This window comes from Strongyloides ratti, assembly GCF_001040885.1.
Source record: "Strongyloides ratti genome assembly S_ratti_ED321, chromosome : 2".
NCBI classification, from domain to species: domain Eukaryota; kingdom Metazoa; phylum Nematoda; class Chromadorea; order Rhabditida; family Strongyloididae; genus Strongyloides; species Strongyloides ratti.
The window spans coordinates 5,314,649-5,334,071 of record NC_037308.1 but is presented as its reverse complement, the minus strand read 5'-3'; the positions used below and the strand labels follow the sequence as shown (position 1 = coordinate 5,334,071).

The following is a 19,423-nucleotide window of genomic DNA, read 5'->3' as shown; positions in this document are numbered from 1 at the left end:
TATATATAAAGGTAAAGTTAAAAAATTGGAGACAAAACACTAAAACATAAATAAACATTTAGTGAATTATGTGTGGCTTTTTTTTTCATAAAAATGGATTATAAATATTTGTTCTTGAAAGACAAATTTGAAAGCATACATATAGAATAAGTAAGAAATTTTTGTGCAAACATTTGTCTTACTTTTCCTTTATATATCTTGATTTGACGTCTTTTTGAGATGAGTTATCTTTTGAAATGTAATGACGCATCTTTTTTCATTATTCATTCAAAACAATTATATTTTTAAAGGTAATATGAATGAAAAGTAATGTAAAATAATTTTAAGCAACTATAAAAATGATATGTCTTTTTTACATTCTAATAAAAAAAAAATTTTTTTTAAAAAGCTGAGAAAGTTTTAAAAAATTAAATATCATAATGGAAAACGTTATTGATATATGTATTTTATAACAATTCTGATAATATTTTTGTAACTAATTTTTGATTTTAAATAAAATAAATGTATGGGGACATAAATTAATGTTATTGTAATTTATATTTTTAAATGTAACAAAAAGTTTAAATAGAATAGATAATTTACTTATAAAAAAAATCTAATAAATAATAGACTAACTTTTATATTACAATATAAAGATATTTAATGTGAATAGTATGGTAGTAAAATTTAAGAGTTAAAAGTGAATTCTACTCATTAAAATCAATTTATATAATTGAAAAGATTTATAATACTAATGTAGTAAAGAATTTAATAAGGATTATTTGATGTAAAAAGCAATTATATTTGAATAGAAAAATATGGCCACTAATTAAAAAAAAAAGATTGATTTATAATTAAAAAAAATAAATCTAGTTTATAGGATATAATAATAAAGTTGAAAAAGTTTTTAAAACTAGTAAAATTTATAAATGTTTTTTTTTAGATACCAATAAAATAACATCTATTAAATAAATTATAAAGTAAATATATACTAAAGAAATATGTATTTTAGATTCAGTATTGAAAGCATCTTTCATTGAAGTTAAATCTGTAATTTATTATTAAGAGTAATAATATATTATTTGATTAAATAAAAATATGGGCTATTATAATATTCAATATTTAAAAACTGTTTTTATGGTTTCTAAAGAATTTAACTTTAACTATGACTAAGACTAAAATGATAAAAAAAAATTCAATAATATCTTTATCTAAAGTATGTCTAATCAAATAAATATAACTACATAATTTATAAGATGATATGCATATGAAAATATTTTGTTGATGAAGCAAGAGCTTATTTATATGATAGATGATAAATTGATTACTTAATTTAATGAAGTATACCAATAAATTTTCCTGTAAAAATTTTTACTTTAATTATTAATCATCTGATAAATACCAAAATGTTTCTAGATCATTCAATATAAATCATTAGTAGTATTCAGTTTTTTTTTTTTGAGTTGTTTAATATATATATTTTTTATATGTAGCCTTTATCATGAGTATTAAGTACTTTCAATTGTCAAGTGTTTGGCTAATATTTTTTAAATGTAATATGTATAAATAATAAGTAAAAACTATTGAATTACCAACTAAATAAAATTCTAGTATTATTATTTTTAGTTTTTAAATTTTAAAAATATATAAAAAAAATTACTATATTTATTGAAAATACTTTATATATTTAAAATTAACATTAAAGTAAAAAAACAATACAAAAGTCATTATTGATAATAATTTAAAAATATATAAAAAAGAATCAAAAATAAAACATCAAGTATCAGATGGCAAGTACAATATTTATAAGATACAATAAACAAGCAATATAATATGATAAAAAAAATCATGTAAAGATAGTAAATTATAATACAATATTATAACCAACTTTTTTTTTATAATAAATATACAATTAAACGTTGTTGTCATTTACATATATCTATATAATTAATGTTAGTAAATATGTCATTAACATTTTAAAAACTTATAAAAACTTTACTAACACCATTTGAATAAAAGTTTATATTTTTTAGTGTAATGTCATTCTGATCTGATACAAAATTTCAAAATAATATGCATATAAAGTTTTGGTAAAAAAATATATTATAAAAATCTGATTTTCGGCAGTTTGGGTGCCCGAGTGGTTAAGGGGCCGGCCTGCTAAGCCGTTGGGCTTTGCCCGCGCGAGTTCGAATCTCGTCCCAAACGTTACTCGTTTTTAAAGATTCAAAAAACATTCCATATCTTTTTTGTAAACGAGAAAAATACTTTAAAACTATCATTCAACAGGAATTATAACAAATGCAAAACACTTTTTCCTAATTAATATTGTCATTTAAATTATTCAAACATTTATCATTTTATTTGTAAACAGTTTAAATTAAATTATAACAAATATCCAATTCGCTGGATAATAATCAAAAACATTGTTAAATAAAAAAAATTTTTTTTTGATAATAATTAAAATATATTTTATATTGCTTAATTATTAACAATCTCCTAGTACATAATTACATTTACAAAAAAACATGTTTTAATTACATATTCAATTATTTTTTTTCACTTTATTGTATACTTTATATTGAAAGCAATATTTTAAATTATTCAGTTTTTAAAAAAATATCAATTAAATTGCTCTTTATTTCTAAGGTGATGTAAATTAACATATGTTCTATCAACAATAAGAAAATTTTCTATTTTTAAAAATATCCACAATAATGGTTTTCGTGATTAAATAAATTAGTATCCTGTTTCTTGCTGTTTAACAATTCATAAAACCAAATATATTCTTCTTTTAAAGTTTAGTGGTTTGAGTTAATTTTACAAGTCAAATAATTATTTTGAAAAATAATAATGGATAAAACATGAATCTCCAAAGAAATTTAAAAAGTGATAACATATGATTTGGAGAAATAAAATAATTATATTTATTATTGTTAGTATATAAATTTATCTTTAATAATCTAAAAAAAGAAACTTTAGAATTAAAAAAAAACTTTATTAATAACTCTGTTAGTAAATTCTGATTTTAAAAAAAACTATAGAATTCTAAGAAAATATTGAAAAAGATGCCTATTGCAGGAATCGAACCTACGTCGCCACGGCCACAACGTGGAGTACTAACCACTATACTAAATAGGCCGAAGGCTCCAGGAACGATGCTGTCCTTTAAAGAGCAGCTATATGATAAGAAATTATACATGTGTGTAAGTTGACACAATAGAAAATTAATCGTTATTTAATAATGTAGCTCAACTTATTATTATAATAACAAAGAAAAATTTTAAATTGATAACTTGTTTTGTGTAATAAATTACTTAAAAATTTAAGATAATTTTAAATAAATGATTTATCTCAAAAACAATTTTAATGAAATATTTTTAGAATCACAAAAAAAATTGTATTATAAATATCTACTTTAAAAAGATTTTAAAGTTATAAATTATCCACAATTTAAACTATTAGTGTATATTTTTAATGTGTAAAATGTTATACATAAACTTGTGATCTTAAAGGATTTCTAAAACTTTAAAAATTTTACAGTGTTAAGTGATTTTAAAACTTTAATCACGTATATATTTTGACTTCGATAGCCGATAAAGTAAATAGTAAATAAATAGAAACAATATTACTAATTTTATTCTAATAAAAACATCCGTCATACATTAAATATAAAATAAACAGTTTTTTATATAATTTTTTTTGGTAATTAAACTTACTTTTATCAATTTATTTGTTTAATAAAATATTTTAAAAGTACATGTTGTCATCGAGAAAAAAATAATTGAAAAGCCACATTCAAAGAAGAAATTTTTTGTCTATAATATAACACTTCATTTAATTAAATTTCTAACTTGTTTCTATGAACCATATCAAAACATTCTCATTTGTTGTTATAAATAATCTTTAAAAATTTGTGTTGACTCAGATACAAAAACCTTTTTGTTTTTCGTAATCAATTATATCAAAAAATGTCATGAAATTTTTAGCCTCATTGTGAAAAAAAAAGTTGAACTTTCGAATATTAATTTTAAATATACTTTTACTCACAATCTCTATTTGATAATAATCATAGAATTCCGACAAGATTTTTACAAGAAATAAAATGAATAAAAGAAGGAAAATGTAAAAAATGTACAAACATTATATTAAAATTTTTTTCTTTAGTAAACAATTTAAAAACATTGTATACCATGCAACTCAATAAAACATTATTTTGAAATATACTTTTAGATGTTTTAACTTGAAGCTAAAAAATAAGGTTATATATTTTTATATAATTGACATTATGTACACTAAGGAAAAATATACTAGACAGGATTTCACATTCAAAAGATTTTATCTTTATTGAAATAACACTTCTCCAATGTTATTGTAAATTTTGCGCTAAATTTTGAAATAATATGTTTACTTTTGTCTTAATCTTTATTAATAGTTTTATAATAATTTTTATAGATTGCAATGAGAACTAGACGAAGCACACAACAACCTTTGAAAATTGAAGATCCTATATCATTTAGTGAATCTTCCAGTTCTGATAACTCATCAGATGAATATGAACCAGATGTTGAGTATAAAAGAAGAAAAAATCGTGTAAGGAAAACAGATGAAACAGAAAATGTTAAGATGTTGAAAGAAAATACTAATACAAAAAAAAGATCTAGTCCTATAAAAAATTCTTCAGTTCCAGTAAAAAAAACAAAGAATAAGGTAAAAGATGAAGAAGAGGAATTGTCATCTGACGGAGATGACTGGGAAGATGTTGATCTTGAAGATGATGTACTTGTCATAAATCTTGATGGTAGAACATTAGACCCTGCTGAAGAAAGGAAAAAACGTTTAGCAGCAATAAAAAGACGAGAAAATTTGGAAAGGAAAAATAAAATTAAAGGAGAACATGTTAAGGAATTTGTTGATGTTTTGGAAAATTTATGCAAAGGATACATTGCATTCAAAAATAATTCAATTGATTTTGAGGCAGATATCAAGAAAATAGTTAAATTCAAAGGTAATTCAATTGAAAATAAAGTAAAGAGTTTTCTTGATAATATTGATGATTGTATTCAAAAATTAGACGAAAAATTATTGATTGAAGCACCTTGTCCTAGTGAAATGAAAAATGAATTAAAGAGAACATTTTATTCTTTTATTGCTTTGAACACAATCAACATTAATTGTCGTGTTTGTTCTCCATGTAATCCTCCTTCTCTTTTGTTAAATGTAAAAAAGTTAAAATTTGAAGGAGAAAAACGATATTTTTTCATTGAAATATTTAATAAACCAAAAGAAAAATGGATTCCAATTGATGTTATGTCTAATGAATTTGGAAATTTAACAGCCGAAGCATTTAATGATCCTAATATAATGTACATACTTTCAATTGATTTTCGTGGTGTCATTCGTGATGTTGTTGGTAAATATACAAAGTCTTTTATCTTTCATAGATTTAGACAATCTAGATTACCAAAAGAATTTATGGACGAAACGTTTAGAATTTACAGTGAAGGAAAACCTATTGACAATTATTTTGACGACCTTGAAAATACACTAATGTTAAAGAGTTTAGAAGAGCAAGGTTTTCCAGATAACATTTCTGATTTTAAAAGTCATCCCTTATATTGTTTAGATAAGGATGTTTTAAAAGCTGAAGCCGTTTGGCCTCCAGATACAAAACCAATTGGTAAAGTTGGAAAGTATAATGTTTATCCCAGAAGCTCAATTAAACAACTTTATTCATCCATAAAATTATTAATGGAAGGATTAGATGTAAAAGAGGGTGAAGAACCAATTAAAATTGTTGGAAGAATACCTAGAGCCAGTGATAGACCAGATATGGTTGAACCTGATAAAAAACCACTTTATGGAGTATGGCAAACAGTAAAGTACAAAACTCCTAAACTCGTTGATGTAAGTAATATCATAGAAAATTAATAATATTTTCTTTCAGGGAAGAATTGAACCAAATAAATATGGGAATTTATACATATTTAAACCGTGGATGATTCCAGAAGGTTGTGTTCATATAACAGAGTATACAGATTACAAAAAATATGCTGATGAGTTAGAGATTCAAGCTATTCCAGCTGTAGTTGGCTTCGACACTAAAAAAGGAAAAACGTATCCAGTATGTAGCGGTTTTGTTGTCCGAAAAAAGGATGCTAAGAAATTAACTGATCATTTAGATAAAAATAGAGAAAAAATTCAAAAGGTTTGTTAAACATTATAAAAATTATTTATGTGATTTTTCTAGGTTAAAGCAAGTCGTAATGCTAACAAAGCTAAACGACTTATTGAAAGACAAATTAACCAAGCAAATATTTTAAATCCAACTAAAGAATAACTACTGATTAAATTAAAGTATATCTTAGTGAGTATTAAATAATTTTTATATTGAAATTTAATTTAATATTTCTACAATAAACATTTTAAATATTATAGTTCTTACATCCTCTTCTTCTGTTATCACAAAAGACGTTTATATTTAAAAAAAAAAAAGTCGTTTAAACGACAATCCAAAATAAAAGTGTATTCCAATTATCATTGGAATTCTCTGCACTTAGCTCAGATCTAGTCTTCCATCACGGTTTATTTATTTATGTGAAGGAAGCTGTGGGTTTAACTCATAGAAATCATACCCAACAATCATCATTTTGTGCAGATTGGAATCATCCAACGTTGATTAACGTTTCTTGCCTTTTCAATATACTCTATGTATAACGACTTTCAATATAAGTTGGGTTGTGTTAACATACACACAAAAACACAAAGTTCATTGCTTTGCAACTGATAAAAAAAAAAATCTTTTTTTAATGGTAAAATAACTAACAACAATAAAATTATGTCTTATTTTTATAAAAATAAAAAAAAACTAAATCTTTTATTTATTTATTATTATAATCCTAATGTATTAAAAATTTTTCTTCGAATTTATCAACATCACTTGTAACAAGGGTAATGTTGCCCTTCAATACTTGTAATGTATTTATTGTATTATTTATAGAACTTTTTTCATCGGAATATTGAACTGTTTCCTGTTTTAAAATACTTTGAATTTCTTCATGAGCATTTATATAATGATCCATACACGCTTCAAGCTCTCTTTCTGTTTCTACAATACCAGCATGAGCATGATGATGAACATCATTACGTATTTTACGTGTTAAGTGATATACAAGTTGATTTTTTAACAATTCCTCTTTTCCTCTTGATTCCCATTGATACTTTTCAAACATATATAAACCCCCATAAATAGCAACTGCTGAACCAAGTACTTTCCAACTAACTTTACTTATAACCATACCACCAACTAAAATTGCCCCAACTCCTAAAGATGCAAATGAGGAAATGTTACTAATAAGATTTCCCACTTTTGCTGCTTTTCTAAGCGTGTTTTGATCATCTGATTCACTTTTTAATCTAATACGACCACCGGGTTCTTTAGTTATCTCTGTCATTATTGGTTCATCTATCATAGGAGAATGTAATCTTGGAACAGCAGTTACAGGTTCACCTGATATTAATGAAATAAAACGACGTGCCAAATTAAAAATTCCTAGAGAAAAATGAAATTCTAAATCTTCATGAAAATCAACAAGAAGTGTTGTACAATCAACAAATATTCCTATTCTTGGACGTTTAACACGTTTCCAAGCACTATCAATTTTATCAGAAAACTCATTTTGATAAATATCTTTAACACAACTATATATTTGTTTTTGTAATGAACGAATACGACTTTTTATATTTGTTTTACATAAACCTTCTATTTCTTTCGTAATTTCATCTTCCAAAAATTGAACTAATTTTAATTTGTATACTTTTAATGGTTCACCTTCAGAAATTCTATCTTCAAATCTTTCAATTATTGTTGGTAATTTTTGAGTAACAGTAAAAAAATCTGTTGATACACGAAGATGTACTTCTTCTCTAATTTTTTGTGTTTCGTTTCCAATATAAGCAATTAAATCATCAAATTCTTGTCTTGATTTATTACAAAATTCTGAATGTCTTGACCATTCATCTTGTAAAATTTGATTTTTCTTTTTCAAACCATTTAATACAACTTCAATGTTACTAATCATACTACTAACAATTAGACGAATTTTATTAGCTCTTGTTTCAAATTTTGTAAGAATTGCAGACTTTGAAATACATTCTTTAAATGATTTTTCAAAATGTTTAAAAGCATTTGCTATGTATTCTTTTCTTGTATCCAATCCTACTACTTTTTCAGGATGAAGTCTTTGTTCAAGCATTTCTTTTGCAGAAATAAAAAATATACGATTAAGAGCACTTTGTTCAGTACATACTTCTAATTCCTTAACTAAAAACTCAATAAATCTTGACATATGTTGTTGCTTTACTAATTCTACTTGTTCCTTGGAATCATCATCACTTACATCCCATCTATTATTAAGAATAAAAATATTTGGTCTACATAATTTCTTACTAACTTTAAGAAAAAAACCTTTTTCTGCTCTAGTCATTGCCGATTCACCATTACATACAAAAACAAAAACATCTGCATCCAAACAATGATCATCAATCCATGAGTCTAATTCTTCAGAAAAATCTACACCTGGACTATCCAAGATTACAACATCATTTTCTAACATATCAGCTGATTTTTTTGGATAATGAACACGAACTAATGAGGAAGATCCTAAAGAAGGTAAATCTATATTGTTGTCACTTAGTGCATGACCAAGAAGATGAAGTTTGTCAAATGAAATTTTTTCACTACTATTGTCTATTGTTAAATATTTTTCATTATTTTCTGATCCTTCTAACTGAAGAAAGCAACATGTAGTATGACCCATACCTTGTGGCATTATTTTTCTATGAAGCATTGCATTAATACAAGTACTCTTACCATTACTTGTTCTAAAAAAAAATGATTAAAATAAACTATTAAATGTAAAACACACCTTCCAAAAAATACTACTTTCATTTTATCTCTATTGAAAGTTTCAAGAATAGCATGTATAGATTCTAAATTACTTTTAGCTTCCTCAAATTTATCAGGTGGTATATGATCACAATTTCTACTAGTAGCATCTATAATTAATTAATATGTAATTTGATTATTTATAATTACCTTCATAACAATTTGCCATCTTTTCGGCATATTTTTCCAATCGTAAATATATTTCTTCAATACATTTTTTAGCAATTCCAAACTTTTGTAATGGACCTTCTCCATTTATTTTATGACTATCGAATAACGATACTTTTTTTAAAGCTAAAATATAAAAGTTGTTTGTTAAATAAACAAATAAACATTGTTAATTTACATACATTCGTCATTTTGTAAACCAAAATGTGATTGGCAAGATGAGTTCAAAAAATCATTCACTGGACCATCACCAGATCCTAAATTTCCACTAAATTTTGCTGCCATTTTTAAGAAATATTTCTAAGGCTATATTACTATCTAAATGAACACAAATTACTTAAGTTATTCAAATATGTCCTATTTAGTGTACGTTGTTCAACAAATTGGTCCTGCTACGAATACTGATTTCGTAATCATATACTAAAAGAATAAAAATTTCCAACTGTTACTTTTGAAAATATTTGTTTCAAGATGTTAGTTAAGAGACTGATAGATACTTAACAAACAATATATATGTAAGTTAAAAATAATTCATTATCAAAGTTATTACTGAAACAAAAAAATTCACTTGAATATTAAAAGTCTTTTGTTTAAGTAAAGCATATAATCTTGGTTAATTGTTGATTCTCCAGAAAAATTTTTTAAACAAAGAAAGTTTTAACAAGTAACTACTTGTAGGTATGCATAATAAAATTAATGTTGTTTCTCGTTGGGAAATAAAAATTTTCTTTTTGGTAAAATGTTAATTTTCTTTTATAACAATTTAAAATGAAATGTACTAATTGTGAGGAAAAACCAAGAATAAAAGCTGCAAAAACTGGTCAATTATTTTGTGCTCCATGTTTTACTGATTGGTTTGAAAAGGTATATTATTATTTTTAAAATGAAAATAATTTTTAGGATGTTCATGAAACAATAATTAAATGTGAACTATTTAAAAGAAATGAAAAAATTGCTATTGGTGCAAGTGGTGGAAAGGATTCTATTGTTTTGTCACATATAATGAAACGTCTAAATGATCGTTATGATTATGGATTGAATTTTTACCTTATTTGTATTGATGAAGGAATAAAAGGGTACAGGGATTTTTCAATAGAATCTGTTCTTAAAAGTGAAAAAGATCTTGAAATTCCTTTGATTATTTTGTCATACAAAGATCTTTATGGTTGGACCATGGACGATATTGTAGCTAAAATTGGAAAGAAAAATAACTGTACATTTTGTGGTGTTTTCAGAAGACAAGCTTTAGATAGAGGTGCACAAAAAATTAATGCTAATAAATTGTTGACTGGCCATAATGCAGATGATTTAGCTGAGACAGTTTACTTAAATGTTTTACGTGGTGACACAGCTAGACTTCAAAGATGTGGTGCAAATATAACAGGAAGTGAAGATTCACTACCTCGAGCAAAACCTTTAAAATATTCTTATGAAAAAGATATTGTTATGTATGCATATTTTAACAAACTTCAATATTTCTCAACTGAATGTATATATTCTCCAAATGCTTTTAGAGGAAATGTTAGAACATTAATAAAAGATTTAGAAGCTATTAGGCCTCGAACAATTATGGATCTTATTCGTTCTGCTGAAGAATTAACTTTAAAAGATAATGTCTCTGTACCGGATTTATTATTATGCCAAAGATGTGGATATATTTCCAGTCAAAAAATTTGTAAAGCTTGTCTTTTGTTAACAGGACTTGAAAAAGATGATCCTAATATAGGCATTACTAAGGTATGTAATTTTTTTAAAAATATATATAAAACATTTTAGAAAAAAAAATGGAAAGCTGAAATTCAAATTGAGAAAGAATCACTTGAAGTTGATGGAAAAACAGGTCTAAGCTCATGTATGTCTAAAGATGAAGGAAAATCAGCTTGTGAATGTGCTCAGCAAAATTTGGATTTTTAAATTTAATGATTGTAAAAAGTATTCATTTTATGTATGTACTTAATGTCTATTATTTTACACGGACTTTAATTAAAATATATATATATATGATTATGTAGTAATTTTGTTTTAACTTACCAAAATTATAATATCAACAACCATTAGTTCAAAAATAAAAACATTTAGTAAAATTAAATAAAATAATTTTATAAGATACAAACTTAACAAAATATATAATTTTCCAATTATTTAGTTTAATAAAAATTTCAAAGCATTTTGAATATGTTTATCAGCTTCTTTTTCTAATTCTTTTACTTCGATATAATCTGGAAACATGTCTGGAAAATGGAAGGACATCCACAAATAAAATGTAATTAATTCATATACAGAAGAAAAATTTAATAGGGCTCTTTCACTTCGAATTTCTTCAAAAGGATATTTTATAAGATCACAAAACCACTGGAAAGATATTGTTTGATTAGTTGAATATCTTCTTGCAATTTTTACAAATGATGTTAGCAGAAACATACAACCTTCTGGATTGATTGGTGCTAAACAAAAGGTATATTTTACTTTCAAAGGTAAATCAATTGCATCAATTAATACAGCTAAAGATCTTGTCTGATAGAAATTACACAAAAAATAAGTATCATTAACACGACAAATAGATTGAAAAATATCTAGTATATTAACTAAACTAGCGTTTGGTAAATGATAACTAAATATTTCAATTTGTTCGTAAGTTGGAGAAATTCCACTTTTTTCTATAGGTTCAATTGGTGTTTCTAAAATATTTTTTAGAATTTTTGTATATTTACTATCTAATGTCATTACTTCTCCTTTGGAAAATTCTGAACCATATCTTCCAGCACGTCCAGCAATTTGTAAAGCACTGTAAACTGGTATTAATTCTAAAGCATTTTTATATATCGAAGCAAATATAATCCTGCCAATATTTAAATTTAAACCCATACCTATAGCATCAGTAGCAAGAAGAACTTTTGTTGAATCATTTGGATCATTAAATTTTCTTGCCTGTTCAAGTTTTGTTTTCGGTGGAAGTTTACCATATATAATTGAAAATTGAATTCTTTCTTTTCTTAATTGTTTAGCAAATTTATAAATTTCCCCTACAGAAAAAAATATTATTGCGTCTCCTTTTTTAATTTTTGAAATATCCTGCAATGGATAATCACAAATAGTTAAAGGTGCTTTTCTTTCATAATTCGTAACCACAACATGTTCACCTATAGGATCTAACATTTTTTTAACAATATCTAAAGAAGCAACTTCTCCACATAAATGAACTTCTTCTGCAGGAACACCAAGTAATGCCCGTGTAAAAGCATATCCTCTTTGATCATCACGTAAAAGTTGAATTTCATCAATAACAGCAACCTCAACCGGATTCGTCAAAGAAAGCATTTCTACTGTACAAGTACAATGACTAGCTGGGTTATCTGCACCAAAAACAAATCTTCGATCTTCTCCTGTTACTAAATCACACTCTAAACCAACAGATATGGCCTTTTTATATATTTCATGGGCTAACAATCTTAAAGGAGCACAATAAACACCACTTTTTGAAGATTTAAATCTTTCAATAGCTGCATGTGTTTTACCAGAATTTGTTGGCCCTATGTGTAAATATATTTTTCGAAGAATTTTCCTTGCTTCAGGATACCAGTTATGCGGTTGTGTCAAATCTGAAGTCAATTTTAAATCTTCTAATGAATCCAAATGTGGATATATCTTTTTAGCATGATCCAAAAATGATTCAAATAAAATATCTATTGAAGCTTTTTTATTAAATATATCACTTAAATATAATTTTATTTTCATATCAAGATTTTCATCAAGAATACACATTTTTCTAAAACTTCTAAACGCTGTTATAAATATTTTTTCTGAAAGTCCTTTGTCAGAAGACATTTTACGTATCATAGGACGTCGAACAAATTCATCAAGTATTGAAGAAATTTGCGAAGAATGTAACTTTTCTAAACCATCAACATATTCAGGTTGAAACTTTTTTGGTAGTGATTTAACAACTATAGGCTCTAAAACATCTTCTAAAGGTTTTTCAACTAATACCCTTTTACGGCCATGAAATGCATTATTATAAGGCAAGCTTTTTTTATTATTATGCTAAAAACTAATTTTTAATAAATTTAGAAACAATACTTACTGTTGCTTTTTTAAAAAGTAGTGGTGAATTATTCAAACACCGCAAAGGAATCAAATTTAGTCGATTTACTCTTGATTTAATTGCATTTGTAAAATAAAATCCTCTATACATATCAAATTTATCATAAAAATGTTCTCTAGAAATAAAAAATTTAAAGAAAATAACAGTTTCAGTTACACAATAAAATTTCCACTTGAAAAAATGAATTTCATTGAAACGTTCATTTCAACATTATTCCACACAAATTTATTTTTTCTCGAATGGAAAAGTTATAAAATTAATAGTAATTACTGTAACATTTGTATCCAGAATTCACATTAAAGTAGAATTAAAAAACAAAAATTGAAAATTTTAAAGCTAAAAGAAACAGTAACCATAATATGTTATTAAATTGTAAACGTTACTCTACATGCATACTAAGTTTTAAAATAAAATTTGTTTTTTTTATTTCAATCTTAAACGTAAATGTGGACTTTCATACAACAAACTTAATTATTATTAACCCTTTTTTAACAAAGAGTAGAGATTTAATTATTTATCAGTCATTAAAAACATTTTTTAGAAAATTCGAAAAAAAAAGTTTGTTATTTTACTTTGAGCAAAAGAAATGTGAGCAAAACAATAAATAAAATAATGATATTACAATGCAATTCGTAGATTATTAAAATTATTTCTTTAACTTCTATTAGACTTTTAGAATGTAAATTAATTCCAAAAAAATGCATTTAATTTCATTGTTCATATTAATAAAATTAATAGGAGATATTTAATCTTGAAATCTTTTTATAATCACTGAAAGTTTCAAAAAAAATGACAAAGTTAAAAGCAAAAATACTTATTTACAACAAATTTTTTTTATTTTGTTTATTGTAATAATTAACTTTCTACAACAGCAACATTTTTAATTTTTAACAGTACAAAAATATTGCTTGCCTTTGTTTGATTACTTGAAAATTCTTCATAAAAAAAGTAAATAAAAATGTTAGTTTATCAAAGAAAGCACATTAAAATATCAATTTATCAAATTGAATTAATCTTAAAAACATTTTTATTTAAAAATGTAATAAATTATAAATCATCCAATGGTGACTTTTCAGGTGGTGGTCCACAAGGTTGAATCATTTTCTTCAACAACTCAAATTTTACACGCGCTTTACTTTTATTCTGTGCTACAGCAACATATGATAAATTATCTTGATGCCCTAAAAAATATTTTAAAAAAAAAGAAAAAGTAACATACCAATTATTGAGGATAAAGTATCCCTATGCTGATTTGTTAACCATTCCCATCTTGTAGAATCAGCATGACCAGTACCAACAAATTTAGAATGTAAATGTTCTAATTGAGCTAAAACGTGAAATCTTTCTGTAGGAGCAGTCATAATGCAATTTAAACTTTTATCATATACATATTACCACAACGTTTCTTAATGAAAGACAAATTTTGAACTAACAAATAAATGTGTCGTTTACTCTTTAACATATTTTAAATATTTTATCATTAAATATATGTTTTGATATGTGATAAATTCATGTTAGAAATTTATTTATAAAAATATTAAAACAAATTAAAGTACTTATATTATGTTGATTTTACTATTGTGAAGTTAAATTTTTTTAAACAAAATCAATAGTAAATTATAATAAAAAATATTTTATTGTGGTTTTAATAAACAGAAATATGAACAATATAAATAACCTAAATAAAAGAACAAAAAGTTTTTTAATCTAATTAGCTTTTTTATTATCAAACACATACTATGGATATATAAAAATTATTATTCATAAATTGATGAAAACCATGGTCTTTTACTATCATCGTTTTTAGTAATTTTAGATTTATGAAATTCCCCTAAAATTCTTTCTTTTTCCAAACATTCTTTACTTAATGTTCCATTAGCTTTCTTAATTCTCCACATAAAATTATTAATTGGATAATCAGGTTTTTTCCAAAAATACATAGTAGTATTAAAAAAAATCAAATATCCTGCTAGGCATAAAGAAATTTTTCCAATAATAGAATGATTTTGAAACTTTAAATAATAAAGAAGTTTTCTTTTAAATGATGAACTTTGAAAAGATTTATTAAATTCATTTACATTAGAGTTTCGTGAATTTTGACTATTCATTATTATAACTTTCTGATAAAAATAGCCAAAAAATATAATCTTATAGTAAAAAGTTTTTAAATGTTGGTCTTAGAACGATAAAATATGATAAATATTCTACCAAATATTAAGTGTTGTCATTTACTAGTGGTAAGAATATTTAAACATGGTTAAGAAGAATACTCCACCGCTTATGCCAGTTTCAAAAGAGTATGTTTTGGCTCTAGTAAAATTAATAATTATTTTAGAACTGAAATTTATGAAGATGCTTATGTTGCATATCGTCGTTTTGAGAATGAAAAATGTCTGGAACTTTTAAATAAACTGGATCAAAATGAAATTCATGTTATGGAATTAAAAGCTCAGTTACTTTATCGTTTAGGGAAGTATACTGAGGCATCAAATGTCTACGAAAAACTTTTTCGTCAGTGTTCTGATGATTGGGAGGATGAAAGAAATGTTAATTACATGGCAACTTTTACGATGCAAAGAAGTATTAAAAAGATTACTACAAAAATTAATCCTTCTTTAGAGACATATGAACAACATTTTAACTATGCTTGTTATTTAATTGAAGATGAAAATTATACTGAAGCTATTAAATATTTAGAAAAGGCACAAAAAATGTGTAAGGAAATTCTTTATGAGGATGGATTTAGTGATGAGGAAATTGAAGAAGAATTGGCTATTATTAGAGTTCAAATAGCTTATGCTTATCAAAAAATGCATCTTAAAGATAAGGCTCGTATTGCTTATGAAGCAATTAATAGGGATCTCATTAGTGATTCTACAACTTTGATTGTTTTGTTGAATAATTTACCAACAGTTCAGGAGAAAGTTAATATTAATGATACCAGAAAAAAGATGAAATCTGCTACAAAGTTAGACATTCATAAATTAAATAGAAACCAACAAGCCGTTTTAGCATTCAACCAAGCTGTTATTTCACATCTATCAAAAAGCCCAGAGCAATTTAAGAAAGCACTTGAAAGTTATAAATCAATTGCAGGTGAAACAGATAATTATAAATTATTATGCATAGCTGAATCTTTAAGAAGTAAAGACAATTCATGTTTATCTGAATGTTGTGGATCTTTAAAAGATGAAAAGCACAAGTTTTGGTTAAATATTCAATCTTTAGTTCGAAACAAGGACTATGTTGGAGCTACAAAATATGCACGAGAGTTTGTTCCCTCAGATGTAAAGAATACTCTGTCATATGCAGGATTGTTAACAAGTTTAGATATTTTTAATAAATTTGATAATCCTGAAACTTCTCTTATAAATGTTGCATTGGCTTTAGAAAAAACTAACAAAATATTAGCAAAAGAGGCCTATGCTGCAGCGATTAGAATTTCCAATCGTTACAAGAAAGGAAATTCGAATATACCTGTTATTGAATCTTTACTATCTACTGATGACAAGTCAACTATCGTTGGTCTTATCAAAGCTCTTTCTCGAAATAATTTTACAGAAGCTGATGAAATAGCTAAAAAATATTTAAGTTCAATTAATTCTCCTTCTACAAAACTTATCGATGTTGATGCCATAGAAAATGATGATTCAATATTATATACTCAGAAATCAAAAATTGGTAAAGTTGACGCTTCTCATGATACTGACAAAAATCGCAGTGATGATATTGAGAAGGTTAAAAAACGAGTTCATAGAAAACGCAAGCCTAAACTTCCAAAGAATTATGATCCAAGTAAAACACCCGATCCTGAGAGGTGGTTACCAAAATATGAAAGAACATCTAAGAAAAATACCAGCAAAAAATTGAGAGATAAAAATATCGGAAAAGGATCACAGGGAGTTTCTACCGGAGAAAACATGGACTACTCAAACAGACCTGCCACTTTTAATAATACTCCACAATCTCCGCCACAGGGTCCACGCCAACAGCAAAAGAATAACATTACAAAGAAGAAGAAAAAGGGAAGAAAGTAAAAGTTTTAAACTAGTATTGTTATATCTTTTTTTTAAATAAAATATTTTTATTATAAAACAACAAAAAACATAAAATATAACAAACAATTAAAAAATAACAAATTAAACTAATTACGCCCATAACGGCTAATGGAGATTGGCACATTTGATGGTGCTCCACGAGATGAAGAATATGACATAAATAAAACATCTTCAGAATTGTTGTCATTAATCCATTGTGGCACGATGTAACATTTTTTATTTGAGCTTTTTTCTATTTTCTGAAGATTTAGACTTTCTAGTACAGGTGAACCCTAAATAAAATATATGTAAAAAATAATATAAAAAGTTACTTACTTGGCTGAGGCCAGACACAATTTTCCAGTTATTTTCTGACACAACAATTAATTTTCCATTCTTAACACCATATTCTAAGCCATCAACAAAACCACCTTGATCTTTTCCAAACAAAGCCTCATATGTAATTGATAAACCAATTTGTTCCAAAGTATCTAAATTAAATAACATCAATGCATGATTTGGAGAAGAAGTGGATACAACAATAACATTCTCTTTTATAAATGTAAAACCAGTAATTGAATGTGCAATATTTAATGTAGAAAATATATCTTCACATTGTTCTCTTCCAAAAACTACAAGTTGATTTCTACTATTCTTACCAACAAATAAAGTACCAGTTGTATTTTTCGTTAATTTTGTCAAACAAAAACTATTTTCAACATGTGCTAATGAAACCTCTTTCTTCTCATTAAAACTATATTTAGAAATAGAGAAATTTCCGCTAGACCAGATGACAAGATCATCTTCAAGAATAATAGAGGTTGATTTATATGGTAACGCCAAAACTTGTTCAACAGGCTTTTTTGCATCTAAAGAAATTTTGTAAACACAAGTCAATTTATCAGTTGAAATGGCAATATAATTGCCATTAGGCGAAATTTCAGCAATTGTAATATAACGCTTTTTAGGAGAATCTATCCGTAGAACATTCTTTGGTATATTCTTTAATGTATAACTATCTCCAACTTTTTTACTTTCATCAAAGTCTGTATCTGCTCTTAACCATATCTCAACGTATGTAGAATAGGAAAATAAAAGTTTGTTAGAATTTTTAGCAACTCTTGTTTTGTTTAATGACCCAAAAGTTTTTGTTTTTTCGTGTTTTTTTGAAACATAAAGTTCATGTTCAGCTCCACCAGAAATAAGCCATTGATCAATAGCAGCAAGAGCTCTAACATCATTTGTATGAATTATTCGCTGTCCTTTAGTTGCATAGTCAAACTTTTTTTCTTGAGATGTTAAAGCAGAGATAACCTGTATACGGTAATCAGCACCAGATGCAAAAATATCAGTTCCATTTACTGCTAATGCTAATACATGTCCCTGATGAGTTGAAATAATCTTTATTAGAGAACCATTTTTTGAATTCCATAGACAAGTTCTTCCCATTGAATCACCAGAAACAAGAGTTTTTCCTAAGAATGTTAGCGACCATACAATTACTTCAACATTCATATCCTTTTTTGGTAACTTTACAACATATCTTTTAACTTCAGTAGTTCCATTAAGTTTAATAAAAATGATTGCATCAAGAATACCAACTCCAATTACTGATGTTTCCGATGAGTAAGCAATAGATAAAACTCTTGTTTCCATATCAATATTTATCCTTGATTTAATATAAATTTTATCATCATTTTCTTTATCAATAACACACAAATATATTATTCCATTATCTGAACCAAGTAAAAATTTATGATCAGATATATTTTTTATACACCAAATAGAAGAAGGACAAATTTGAAAACTTTTTGAAATTCCCGTAAATGGATTAATTTGGTAAACCATTCCATTTGTAGCAGTACAAATTGCATAATTATCAACCCAATCACAAGCTTCTACATCAACATTAATTAAAGGAATACTTAATTCAAGTACCATGTTCGGCATCTCAATAATATTCCAAAATTCAATTAATGATATAGATTGATCAGTATTATCAAGTTTTCTTACGGCACATAATTTATAGATGGAAGTATTAATACTTAATGCTGATGTTGTATAACCTTCAGTAGAATATAAATTTGATTGTTCAACAATAACTTCCGAACGTCCTGTCTTCCTAATAGATTTTGTCATAATTATATAATGAAAAAAATAAAAAAAAAATTTTTTCTTATTTGAAAATTG

At 25.4% G+C, this 19,423-nt stretch overlaps 8 protein-coding genes across 8 annotated transcripts; 3 read left to right on the top strand and 5 right to left on the bottom strand.

The window, feature by feature from the left end:
* Window positions 1-4,440: 4,440 nt before the first annotated feature.
* On the top strand, window positions 4,441-6,319 carry SRAE_2000168000 (DNA repair protein complementing XP-C cells; the record flags this gene model as incomplete). Its single annotated transcript, XM_024652660.1, has 5 exons — window positions 4,441-4,987; window positions 5,054-5,554; window positions 5,606-5,886; window positions 5,927-6,187; window positions 6,230-6,319. 5 exons carry the CDS (start codon window positions 4,441-4,443, stop codon window positions 6,317-6,319), a joined length of 1,680 nt encoding a protein of 559 aa, XP_024506215.1.
* Window positions 6,320-6,878: 559 nt separating this feature from the next.
* Window positions 6,879-9,379, bottom strand: SRAE_2000167900 (Transmembrane GTPase fzo; the record flags this gene model as incomplete). The annotated part of the gene is made up of 6 exons (XM_024652659.1): window positions 6,879-8,302; window positions 8,379-8,385; window positions 8,433-8,862; window positions 8,907-9,036; window positions 9,077-9,220; window positions 9,277-9,379. 6 exons carry the CDS (start codon window positions 9,377-9,379, stop codon window positions 6,879-6,881), a joined length of 2,238 nt encoding a protein of 745 aa, XP_024506214.1.
* A 483-nt stretch (window positions 9,380-9,862) lies between these two features.
* SRAE_2000167800 (Cytoplasmic tRNA 2-thiolation protein 1) lies at window positions 9,863-11,008 on the top strand (the record flags this gene model as incomplete). Its single annotated transcript, XM_024652658.1, has 4 exons — window positions 9,863-9,958; window positions 9,995-10,542; window positions 10,609-10,831; window positions 10,871-11,008. 4 exons carry the CDS (start codon window positions 9,863-9,865, stop codon window positions 11,006-11,008), a joined length of 1,005 nt encoding a protein of 334 aa, XP_024506213.1.
* A 228-nt stretch (window positions 11,009-11,236) lies between these two features.
* On the bottom strand, window positions 11,237-13,399 carry SRAE_2000167700 (ATP-dependent RNA helicase SUV3 homolog, mitochondrial; the record flags this gene model as incomplete). Its single annotated transcript, XM_024652657.1, has 4 exons — window positions 11,237-11,898; window positions 11,962-13,135; window positions 13,176-13,311; window positions 13,353-13,399. 4 exons carry the CDS (start codon window positions 13,397-13,399, stop codon window positions 11,237-11,239), a joined length of 2,019 nt encoding a protein of 672 aa, XP_024506212.1.
* An 844-nt stretch (window positions 13,400-14,243) lies between these two features.
* On the bottom strand, window positions 14,244-14,557 carry SRAE_2000167600 (Splicing factor 3B subunit 5; the record flags this gene model as incomplete). The annotated part of the gene is made up of 2 exons (XM_024652656.1): window positions 14,244-14,377; window positions 14,416-14,557. 2 exons carry the CDS (start codon window positions 14,555-14,557, stop codon window positions 14,244-14,246), a joined length of 276 nt encoding a protein of 91 aa, XP_024506211.1.
* A 396-nt stretch (window positions 14,558-14,953) lies between these two features.
* On the bottom strand, window positions 14,954-15,304 carry SRAE_2000167500 (Hypothetical protein; the record flags this gene model as incomplete). Its single annotated transcript, XM_024652655.1, has 1 exon — window positions 14,954-15,304. The coding sequence occupies one exon, from the start codon at window positions 15,302-15,304 to the stop codon at window positions 14,954-14,956; it is 351 nt and encodes a 116-aa protein (XP_024506210.1).
* Window positions 15,305-15,449: 145 nt separating this feature from the next.
* On the top strand, window positions 15,450-17,233 carry SRAE_2000167400 (Signal recognition particle subunit SRP72; the record flags this gene model as incomplete). Its single annotated transcript, XM_024652654.1, has 2 exons — window positions 15,450-15,493; window positions 15,532-17,233. 2 exons carry the CDS (start codon window positions 15,450-15,452, stop codon window positions 17,231-17,233), a joined length of 1,746 nt encoding a protein of 581 aa, XP_024506209.1.
* Window positions 17,234-17,340: 107 nt separating this feature from the next.
* On the bottom strand, window positions 17,341-19,372 carry SRAE_2000167300 (Cirhin; the record flags this gene model as incomplete). The annotated part of the gene is made up of 2 exons (XM_024652653.1): window positions 17,341-17,526; window positions 17,570-19,372. 2 exons carry the CDS (start codon window positions 19,370-19,372, stop codon window positions 17,341-17,343), a joined length of 1,989 nt encoding a protein of 662 aa, XP_024506208.1.
* Between the last annotated feature and the right edge of the window lie 51 nt (window positions 19,373-19,423).